Source organism: Calonectris borealis, chromosome Z (genome assembly GCF_964195595.1).
Source record: "Calonectris borealis chromosome Z, bCalBor7.hap1.2, whole genome shotgun sequence".
NCBI lineage: Eukaryota > Metazoa > Chordata > Aves > Procellariiformes > Procellariidae > Calonectris > Calonectris borealis.
In genome coordinates, this window is record NC_134352.1 from 71,701,786 (window position 1) to 71,713,297 (window position 11,512).

At 45.9% G+C, this 11,512-nt stretch overlaps 1 protein-coding gene across 1 annotated transcript; it reads right to left on the reverse strand.

The window, feature by feature from the left end:
• Positions 1-227: 227 nt before the first annotated feature.
• PTGER4 (prostaglandin E receptor 4) lies at positions 228-11,108 on the reverse strand. Its single transcript, XM_075136204.1, has 2 exons — positions 9,694-11,108; positions 228-2,387 (listed from the first exon to the last, which is right to left on the reverse strand). The coding sequence occupies exons 1-2, from the start codon at positions 10,522-10,524 to the stop codon at positions 1,794-1,796; spliced, it is 1,425 nt and encodes a 474-aa protein (XP_074992305.1). The 5' UTR covers positions 10,525-11,108; the 3' UTR covers positions 228-1,793.
• Between the last annotated feature and the right edge of the window lie 404 nt (positions 11,109-11,512).

An 11,512-nucleotide genomic window follows, 5' to 3' on the forward strand; every position in this document is an offset into this window, starting at 1 on the left:
TGAGGTTTAATTGAGTGCAGCTTTTTATTTTTGTTTGTTTGTTTGCATGAAGAATTTTCACGGCTCTGTGTTGGTGCTCTTGGGGACATTTTTGAAGATGGCTGCCTCTTGCTGATGGTGGTCATTATGTGGTGTTTGGAAACTTACAGAACAAAGTATGTTTTGGCAGCAGCTGAGCGCAAAGCATTCCAAGATGGAGGTTGTTAAGGTGAAGCATTGAATGGCAGACTCATATAAACTTCTGAGATCAAGCAGAACATTTCCATTTAATTGTGATCTCCAAAATTACTTTGGTCAGTACAACTGCTTAAACATATCAACATAAGGCTCAAGATTACAATAAAGCATTTCACATGAAAACACTTCAAGCAGCATAACATGCTTAGTATTTGACAAAACATCCTCCAAATATCTGTACAGAATTATTTTGATAAACAGTGTTTCTGGAACAAGATCTAACCCTTACAACATAAAACACAAAAGTCCTTTTTGTCAGTGGCTAACAGCTGGTTTTGGTGATGTGTTTGCCATTAAAACCCTAGGAACAAATGATTTTCAAGGGCTGCAATACCAGGATAAGTTTCTATATAACCTGTACTTTTAAATGAAGATTCTGCTTCCATGGTTTTGTACATTTATTGGATGGAGTATCAGATTACAAAGTCATAAAATTCTATTTACTATTTAAAGTAAAATGATAAATGTTATGAAAAAATACCTTTATTACATCAGTGATGCTTTAACTAAAGTGAATATTAAGACTATTAACGAGGGTTGAAAGTTTTAGGCCCTGATGTTGAAAGCACTTCTATATGTCCTTAACTTTACATGTCAGGAGTCTCCCTGATGGCAGAGGGACTACTCTGATGGGCGATGTTAAGTGTGTGCCTAAGTGTGTGCAAAATGTGGGCCAAAGTACTCGGAGAGGCGCAGATGTGTAATACAGAGAAACGTTTTCAGCACATAAATAAAATCTGGCTTTTTAGCATGTACATATACTGAAAATGAATATTCTTAACTGAAAGGATGTGTTTTCTTTTTCTCTTAATAGCGCACATATTCCCATTTCACTCAGAAAGTGCTTATGTATTCTCAGCTAGAGAATTGCCTCAGCAGCTGTGAATCTAGCATGGACAACAAATCTAAACCAAGAATGTCTTATCAGCAGGAAATACTGGGGGAAGAGAAGGCTGGCAATTGTTTCTATATACCTTGTATTAATAAAAAACCTTCTCATAGAGAAGAATAGACTTTTAAATATTTTCAATCCTGATATATATACAACGGTAAAAATTCACATTTTCATGCTTTAGTGAGACACTTTAAAATCCTGCCCCAGGCAGCTCTCAGAGTAGCTGTGCCCAGTTCCTAGCAGCTGCCTCACATTCAGCTCTAGTACCAGAAGCTTAAACTCTTGATAGCTGAGCAACCATGGGGAGAGAAAACACAGTTCTACCAGATTTGGAAAGGGAAAGAAAGAAAAAAAGAAAGTGATGGGTCTTTCTATTTCCAGAGGCCCAGTAGCTCTCCTGTGTCCCAGAAGAAGACAAGGCAGTTCATGTTTCCAGTCCCATCAGACCTGCCTTGTACCATTTCTGATGGCAGGGCCCAAGTGCAGTGTCTGTTCCACAGAGTCCTCAGTAGTCTAAAAGAAACGTACCCATCACATGGCAAGAGAAAAATAGCCCTTTGGAGCACAGCTCTCCCCTCGAATAGGCAGAACACCTATCTATTGCACCAGTTTTTCCAATATATCAGGAAGTATCCCCAGGGTTGATGCCTTTCATGGCTATCTATATACACTTTTCTGATAAATTCAATGTCTCTGTGGGGAAGGTGACCTGGAGAGGGCTGCCCTTGGGTGCAGAGCTGGCCCCGCCACCAGACCTGATTTCATTCACCAGGAAGACGTTCTCGGAGTCCTGCCCCTGTGAAGAGTCCGAGGTCTCTGAGCTACGCAGTGTCCTTACCGACGTGGTGTCAGACTGAGCCAAGCTGGCATTGGGGCCTGGAAGCAGCACGCGACCCCCGACACTGCTTTCGCTTAACTCCGGAGGATAGAGCAGCGTTTGCGAGGTGCTGCTGATCTCCCTCAGCTCACGGGAGATGAAGGAGGGTGACTGACTTGACATGGCAGAGGAGGTCCTGCGGCCATCCACGCAGTTGAAATTGCCCCCCGAGTGCTGCCTCCGAGCCCCTCCAATGCGGCAGAAGAGGCATTTGATCTTCTCGATGGCTTTGCTGAGCACAGTCTTGCGGAGGAGGATGTAGACCCATGGGTCCAAAATGGGGTTCACTGAGGCAATGCGGATGGCTTGCAGGTCAGGGTTTTGCCTCACATCCCTCACTGCTTCCGGCTGGTACAGCTGGTTTACAAAGACACGGACCTACCCAAGGAGATGGGGGAAGAGAAAGACAAAATTGTACAATTACATCAGGAAATCAAAGTTTACACTTCAAAGCAGAGGTCTAGATTTGCTACTGCAAGCTATGACAAGAGAAGAGGCTGGCAGAGCTCAGATTGGCAGCCATGAGTTTATTTTTTGAAATAGCAAAAAAATCAGAGATATGAATCTGCTGTAAACTGGCCTTCTTTGTTACAGGTAGGAGAGGAATGACTCTTTCTCTCTCCTTCCCCTCATAATTAATCCTTGAACCTCCAACTTTTGGCTGATGTTTTTAAAAATTCCTTTTTCCTGATAGAACTCAGGAGCAAAGATGTAGACCTACATCCTTGCTTCCTTGGTATACCTCGCGTCTTACGCTACCTGCAAAGGAGACCTGGACAATCAGTTCCTCTAGCAAAGGTCTAATAATTGTTTGTTTAGAAAGCCACTTTTGTAAATGCTACTGTCAGTAAGGCACAGTGCAGTTCTTTGATATCAATTGTTATCTTTCCAGTGTCACTAAGGAGGATGGCATCATATGAGTTTGTTATGTTGATCAGTGTCAAATAGCTGTTCTCCATTTTAGCAAGATCTGTGCAGTGTCCCATTATAGGAAGGCCTAGGAAAGCCACTGAAAAGACTTGATAATGCTGTTTGAAGATGCTGTTTTCTTCAGATTGCTTAAGGTAAGTCAAAATAAATCCCTTAATTATCTTCTTATCAGATACAGTAAAAATCTAGTAGCAAAATTACAAGGTTTTTAAAACCTCATCCTTGACTCGTGAAATGAATCAAGCCTTGCCTAGCTAGGAGGTTACAGACAAGGAGGCAGACAAGTATTTAAATAAACGAGCCAAACTAGAACAGCCCTCTTAAGTCATCTTTATTAGAAGTTCTGCATGTGAAGCTGTCCAAGGCTGGTGAAAAATTTCACAATTCTGTTTGGAGAAATTTTCCTGCAGCAGGGCAATGTGGTGGCATTCAGCTTGTTAGAGTTCAGAGACTGAGTGTGCTCCAAAGCTATGAATGAAGTATTTTTAAAATAATGCAGAGTCCCTCTTCGGAAGTCCTATGCATATAGTCTCTCTCAAACGGACTGTCAAATCGATGATTGCCTATATTTTCCTTCTCAGTACTTTTTTCTAGGTTTATGGGTAACAAAACCTGCCCATGGAATTAAAAATATGGGAAAATCTTGAATTTATACAGCAATATAATGATCCAACTTTTATTCTCGGTTACTTTCCTAATGATTTCTAATGATATGTCTTTTTGACAACTAATTTATTGACCTTATTTTTCCGTTAAGCCAGACATGCAATTCAGATACTTCAAAGAGTATTCCTATGCATATTGAACGTATTTTTATGGGTTTTTCTTTTATTACGCTTTACTTGCTTTATATTTTTTCATTATTTATTTTGTATTAGCCTCCTATCCAATACCCATCACTACATGATTCCATGTATCACTGGCTGAGAGAAGACCTCTTTGGCTCTCCAGAGGCCAACATTTTTAAATACCTACAGTCTGGCTGCTATTTAGCGATGACTCCTTAAAAACGCCCTGAATTAAAATCTCTTGCCATTTGCTGAGGGGGGGGCGCAGGGAAGCCCGTCTCCCTCCCGACTCGCCGGCACCTTTCCCCCGCGCGCCGCTAGGTGGCACGGGCGTCCCACGGCCCCGGCGTCGCGTCCCACGGCCCCGGGGTCCCACGGCCCCGGGGTCCCACGGCCCCGGGGTCCCACGGCCCCGGGGTCCCACGGCCCCGGCGTCCCGCCCCACAGCCACGGTGCCAGCAGCTCCACCACCTGCCCTGCGCCGAGGGGCAGCCGCGGCGTCCCAGAGGCGGCCAGCGAATGGAAACGGGCAACCGCTGCTTCACTTCGCAGGCGGGGAGAAGTTTTGTGACTCAATTTATCGGCTTGTGCAAGTAAAGCTGCTGTTAGCGACGCCGGCGCTGAAGCGCAGCAGTCGGGATTCCTGGAACCTGGAAGGCTGAAAAATAAGTTGACGCGACGTTGTCTGGCATCGGCTAAAATCTCTTCTTGAAATACCTACTTGACCATTTGCGTGAGATTTTTTCCCCTCCAAAATGACAAGATGTCAAGTGTATAAATATACAAAGGTCAAATTTCCCCAGGGGATTTAACCTGTGCCATAACAACGTTTCTTACCAAATGCTCCTTTCCTTTTTCTGTAGTGAGATTTCCTTACGCAGCGGAATACATGCTGAAAGTGTGTAAATGCTGGTCTATGTATTTCACCGGTTGATCATTGGACAGGTACCTGGCCTGAGAGCCAAGAGTTCAAACGACAGTGTTGAGGGAGTGGGAGGCTTTCTAGTAGCTCATACAAATAAATGCAGTCATTACCAGGAAGATTAGAGGTGTGACAGGGAGGGGTATTTGCTGATAAATTCATCCAGATCACAGAACCAGAAGGCACACTTTGAAGATAGCTGAAGAAGTACACAGTCCAACTTCGGAAACCTGACTTCTTTTTTTTTTTTAACTTGGAGCTATAGTTACACGTCAGTGATTTAATAGTGGGATTGTTCTTTTGATAAGCAGCATATGAAATTGAGGTACCTATTTCACCTTTCTCTGTCTACCTGGCAGACTTCATGGAAACACGTCTTTAAGCGCTGACCCTGTGGCTGAAAAGGACAATCGCGCACTGTACGGCGCAGCTTGTTTATGTTATCTCTGTATGCTTTATTTCCTTTTGACAGATGTACGGCACATACAGGTTAAAGACTCATAAAATGCACCTATTTAGTGAAAACTTTGGACTGTACAAAACTGTTTCTACTTCCCAGAAAAGTTCCCATGTCTTTTATTAAAAGCCCTCCATAATGTCAAATGCATTTATCAATTCAAACCTATTGCTAGGATTACATCTTAATCACAACAAGGTAAAAACTAATCTGTGTTGGAATGTCAGTTTTATGAGTTCTTTACATACTGGTAAAACAGCATTTACTAATGTATCATCTACAGTAACAGCAAGAGATGTATCCTGTTCTAGCTACAAGTCTTCTGCTGCAGGGGGTAGCATGATAAAGGATATTGCTTTGCATCTTCTAAGCAAGTGCCAAGTAAGTGGAATCCACTACGAAGTTATCTAATTTGATGCTTGAATTTGTGCAATTTGAAATCCTAATTAAAGAAAGAAGCAAACTAGAACAATTCAAATCTCAAAAGAACGAGTTTTGTATGTTAGCTTTGTAGCTGTAGAATTCAGGCAATATATCTTAAAAGCACTAGCAGTTTGTTTGCAATTGTGTCAAGAAGCATATAGCTCCAAGGTATGTTGAGTGATAAGTACTTGTAGGATCAGAGTCCTGTGTGCTGTTTGCTGCTTTTCCATTTTACTAACTACAGACGCAAATCATGATTTCTAATGCTATGAAGTACTATAGAGTGACTTGTATAGTTACAGTCACACTGGTACTTGTCTTGATAGCTTCTACCTGCCCTCAAAATCTCCCGGCATACTGATAAGATAAATTTAAAAACCATATGGTAGTAAGCAGGAACAAGTTTTTCAGCTCTATAAGCCAATAACTTTTGCCGTTCAAGGGCTTGGTGTCTGCTTGGTATCTACTCCATTGCTCAAAAATCATGTCTGCCACCTTGCTGTTGGCTGCGGACAGTCCCTGTTATTTAAAGAGAAAAGTTGAAACCAACCAAGCCAAAAGAAAATCCAAACTTTTAGATCAATTAAACATTAAGGTAGAAACTCCTGGTTATTTTGTGCAGTCAACCAGATGAACAGCCTGAAACATTATATTTTATTTTCCACTTCACCATAATTTAACAACAATGTTCAGTGGTCAGGATCAGAAAAAGATCATGCACTTAAAAATCCTAAGAGTATCTGGCAGACTGCTGGAGTGAATTACAAATTTTGAGTAGTGTGTGCCTATTTACTCTTGAAAGAGTTTGTTGGTTTTTTTTTAAAGGCCGGATAATAGTTTCTACTCTATTCTTGACAAAATCCCTCTTAATATAACTTATTCCCTGCTTTTAACTCTATCCAATTCTATTTTCTAAAAACTCGCAATATTTTAAAAGATGAGATAACCAGCGTGGAGTACAGACAAGAGTCAGCACAGAATTTATTTATTTTCCTTATTTGATTTTTTAACTATTGTCAGATTCTTCTTCATGTCTTTCATATCACTTCCTGCACATTGAAAGCACATCAGGTTATATCAAAAGTTTCCTTTCACTAATGTTTTGCACAATCCCCCATAATTTTGTTATAGCACTTGTCACTGTAAAATTTTGCTGATTTTATGAATAAATCGTTAAGACACTAAGCAACCCTATTGTAAACTAAGTGCTGGAGCATCTCATTATTAAAAACTGCTGTTCTCGGTGACTCAGCTTGCTGTTCTTTAACCACTTTTTAAATCAAGACAAGCCTTTGCTTATTATTTCAGGGCTATTTAATATTTTAAGACTTGAAAATTTTTTGTCAAACCCTAATAAGTGTAGCCTGCTGTATTGCCTCTGTCTGCTATTTTATTATGTTGTGAAAGTGTTTGTTCTAAAATGTTAGAGGTTTATGTCTTTCTTTCAGAAGTTGCTTTGCTTTGACTTCAGTGATGGTTTATTCAGCTGAAATCATCAGTAGGAAGTCAGCTCATCAGAAAACTTCAGCCACAAAGCACCCTCTGAGCCTGCTTTGTGTATCTGAATCATGCCGCCACCACCACCTTACCACTTGCATGTTCTTGATGACTGCCAGGCTGTCCTGTTACAGATGAGCCTCTCTCTTGGTGAGGGCTCCCTAAAACTCTTTCAAGTCATGAAATGTACGTCTATATTAGTGGTTTATCTGTCTTTGCTAGTGGTTATTTCTAGGGGTTTATAGCATAAAGGTGTCACTTCTCTGAGTTTATATCTGAGTTCTTAACCTCAGTCTATATGCAACCAGAGGGCTTAACACAGCAGCATACGCTACAGTACATCATGGCACAAAGAAGCATATATGGCTATAGCTTATTCCCGCAGGGGGAGGCAAGTGACTTTTAAACGCTACTTAACAATGAAGAAATTTAACCACACTGGACACTGTGATGATGTGTATATGTGGTTGGTTTTTTTTTTTTGAAGAAAGCTTCCTTTTTTCCTTCGTCATCCATGTCAGTGAAATGAGAGTCTCTTACCTCATCTTAGATAGAGAAAAGATGTGCTGCTTTAGCAGGGAAAACCTAACTTATGCGAACACTCCAAGGTAACACTGTGCCTTTGTAAGTAGTGAAATCAAGGTCTGAGAGAGCTACACAACTTTATCACCTGCACCTTCCCATACCTTCTGCTATATACAAGTTTTTCGCTCGCTACTGTTTGAATAATAAATTTTGCCCCACCCAGGTTCATTAATTTTAACTTTCAGCAATCCAGTTCCCTTTCTGGTAACCCCTCCCTCTTGATTTTTCCCTTTTTTTGTTTTTTAATATTCTGTAAAAGGCTGTCTAGCTCCAAATGGATATGAGCAATTTCATTTTGCATTTTATGTTCAGACTTCTCAGCCTTCCTCTAGCTGCTCCTCCATAGGATAACATTGGGCATTTTTCTGAAACTGCTGAAGTCCATCAGCTGATACCCCGTATCACGTTATGACGTGATTTTAATTCCCAGAACCCATTCTCTGCATTTACCAGCATCTCTTTCGAAAACGCAATATTGTTCTTTTGTGAAGTAGCTGTTATAGTACTAGATTAATCAAATTAAGTACTGTCAACCCTCGGTACTGTCGAGGTTTTGGCCATTCCATGACCTGATGCCTCCCAGTGCAGCAAGTGGGCTTACCCCTGCAGTTTCTGGAGCTGGAATGCAGGGCAGGTTGTGCACGGTTCCTCCATCTAATGCATGTGCACCTCCCGGAGGCACCCTGCGTGCAGCTCAGCACCTCTCGACTTCCTTCAGATGTCAAGCAGTGAACACACGGCACCGTGCTCGGTCATGCCACGGCGCAATGCAAAGTGACAACGCTGAAGGACAGGAGACGGCCTTCGGTGACAGCCGGGGCGCTGGTGCTCCAGCACAGCCACACTTCACTGGCTCCTGTTTATGTTAGTAATGTGGCAAAACTGGCCCGACCCTTGCGATTACAGCTCCTCTGAAGCAGGGGGACGGACTGGCTGACCTCTCGAGTCCTGTTCACATGTACTTCTGAACTTCCTTACCGCGCTATATGCTGTTTTGCATCCCCAGCTGGCTAGCTGTGTTTCACACACCTTGTAGCCCCTCTGCGACAGAAGGATCACCCTACCGACAATAAACCCCCTTAAAACAATCCTTCTAAAAAGGATTGTCTGACAACCACTGCTTGGCTCCCTACACTGTGTTCTGGAAGGTGGCGAATAAGGCAAGCCAGCTATTTGTTTAATATCTCTGAGCCAGAAGAGGAGAGAAGTTTGCCAATTTTTTTTTATGGTGGGTGGCAAGCAAGAACTGAGCCTCCAGCTGGTGCGGTTTTTTTTTCTCTTCCTTGGAGATAAGGTGCAGGAATGGAAGTAAGTGGATCCTGCATGTTCAATTCAATGACAATAATTGTATCAGCCATTTCAGAAAATTAGCAAATGGTTAGTGGTAATGTTGTCTGACATTTCAGTATGATCTCTAGGTTTATGCGGGCCAGATTCCTCCAACTCTCATTTAACTGAGAATTACACCGACGGGAGGTTCCACCGAGCTTACTCCTCTCACAGCGGGGAAGCTGCTGGAGGGATGCAAGAGTGTGGGATCTACCCCAGAGACGGTGGGTGAATCCCTCAGGAGGGGAAGCTCAGCTCAGGTTTTGGGTGTGAAGCACTCTGCGCATTGCTGGTGCCAAGTGAACAGAGCTCTCTCCTCCTTCTGCACATCAAGGACCGCTGTACCCTTCAGCCACAGCACGCACATTTTTAAAACACAATAAACATCCAGAAATGCAGGCCAGACCCAAACCTCACTCATCACAAATTAATTTGGGAAGCGAGCTTTAAAGTGCCTTTAGCTCTGAAGAAGATTTTTGCTGTGTGGATTCCAGTTAAACAGTGGAAAAATTACTGAGAATTTTTGGCGCTATATTTTAACCAATCAAAGGAGCCCAGGACTTGGGGTAAGCATGTTTCTTCTCTTGTAAATATAAATGAACACAACTTTCTCTCACCATGCATGTATGCTAACAGCCTTTACATTATCATAGCAGTTTGCAGCACCAGCTAAATAGGAGCACAGACTAGGAGGAGAAAAGACTGAGCGGTGTGGGTGATGGAAAAGAAGAAGGGTTGCAAAACGTTACTCACCACCAGAGGAATGGAGCAGATCACCACCACCAGGGAAGTGGCAATGAGCAGAATAACCATCTGGATCTCTGCTCCGGCCATTCGACGGAAGCTCCGGCGTCTGCGAAAGTCAGATAAACGGCTGGAGGTGGTGTCTGTCCCCAAGGACGTGCGTCGCATGAACTGGCGGTGCATGCGAATGAGGGCCACGCACACCAGGATGTTGCAGATCACGGTGACCATGATTAGGAAAGAGCTGAAGCCAGCGTACATGTAGGAATATGCCGCATGGGTGGCGTTCTTTGCTTGCCAGTCTATGAAACACCAAGTATAAGGGTACTGCAAGGTAGATTTGCCGAGCCCCATGCTGGGGAGGGCGCAGAACAGCACATTGGAAGCGTAGATGGCAAAGAGCGTGAGCCCTGCCAGCTTCTTGTCTACATAATGGTTGTAGAAATAGGCATGGTTGATGGCCAGGTACCTCTCTATAGACATGGCACAGATAATGCTGAGGCCAGAGAGTCCAAAGAAGAGGAGAATGAAGGAGCTGTACTCACACAGCGCCGGTCCCCCTGGCCAGCGGTTCTGCAGGTAAGTGGCAATAGTGACCGGACTCACCAGGCAGGTCCCCAAGAGATCGGTGACCGCCAGCCCGCATACCAGCGTGTAGAAAGTGGTCTCCTTCTGCTCCTTCCTGGACTTGCACAGCACCACGATGGCTATGAGGTTGCCCACCACACCAAAGATGAACATGACGGTGGGGATGGTGGGGGGCTTCCCGCCTTCGTCCCCGCTGGCGGTCCCGTTGGCGGAGCCGTTCGCAGGTGGCATGATGGTGGGGTTGAAGGACATGATGCCCACGCTGCCGCTGGGAGGTCGAGCGAAGGCGAGAGCGGGTCCAAAAAGGAAAGAGAGAGTAGGGGAGGAGAAGGGGTAGTCTAGTTGTGGAAATAAAAATTCAAATGAGGGAGAAGGGGGAAAAAACAAAAAGTGGTGTATTTTAGTTAAAAAAAGAAAAAAAAGTCCTACAAAGGAGCCGAAGCGGGGTGCCGTCCGGCAGCAACCGACTGCAGCCGGGGGAGGCGAGGCTGCCTCTTCCTGCCGCTGCTGTCCCCGCGCAGACCGCAGCGCTCCGCCGCCCAGCCCGGAGGGGGATCGGGGCGGCCCGAGCGCGGAGCCGAGCGGAGCGGAGCTGAGCGGAGCCGCCTCACCGCTTCTCGCACCGGCGCCGGGGAGGGCTCAGCGCGGCGCTGGGGCGGCCCTGGGCGGGCGGGCGGCGGCTCCAGGTGCTCCCGGGGGCGGCGTGAGAAGGTGCCGGAGCGCGGTGGCCGCCGCTCATCCCCTCCCGCCGGCCGGCGGTGCGGTGCGGTGCGTTGCGGGGCGCGGGCGCCGTCTAACTCCCCGCGGCGCTCCCGCCGAGTTTCGCCGCGGAGGGCGGAGGCGGCGAGGGCAGCTCCCGCCGCTCCTCCCCGCCCTCTCGCCCCATTGGCCGCTCCGGCGAGGGCAGGTTGCGTGGGGCCGGGCGCGGGCACCTCAGCCCGGGGCTGCCTGCGGGGCGAGGAGGGGCGCTGGCCGGGGGAGGCGGGCGGCCGTGGATGGCGGGGAGGGGGACTGTGTGTGAGAGGACGGCGGGCAGCGGCCGGGCCGGGGGCACCTGCCCGCGCAGCCCCCGCTTGGCCGTCTCCTCCCCCGTGGCCGGGAGGCCCCATGTGCCCCCTCAGCCCGTCCCCCGGTTGTAACGGATGGGAGCGAGGGCTCCCGCACCTTCCCTACAGGCAGCGCTGCTGGACGGGCACCCTGAGGGAGCCGTGTTTACGGAGGAGCTGGCTTGGCGCAGGTC

Excerpts from the sequence above, each read along its gene's own strand:
- PTGER4 (XM_075136204.1), bottom strand. The coding sequence starts at position 10,524 with ATGTCCTTCAACCCCACCATCATGCCACCTGCGAACGGCTCCGCCAAC. Across the intron at positions 2,388-9,693 it reads TCTGCTCCATTCCTCTGGTG|GTCCGTGTCTTTGTAAACCA; the intron begins GTGAGTAACGTT and ends CTCCTTGGGTAG.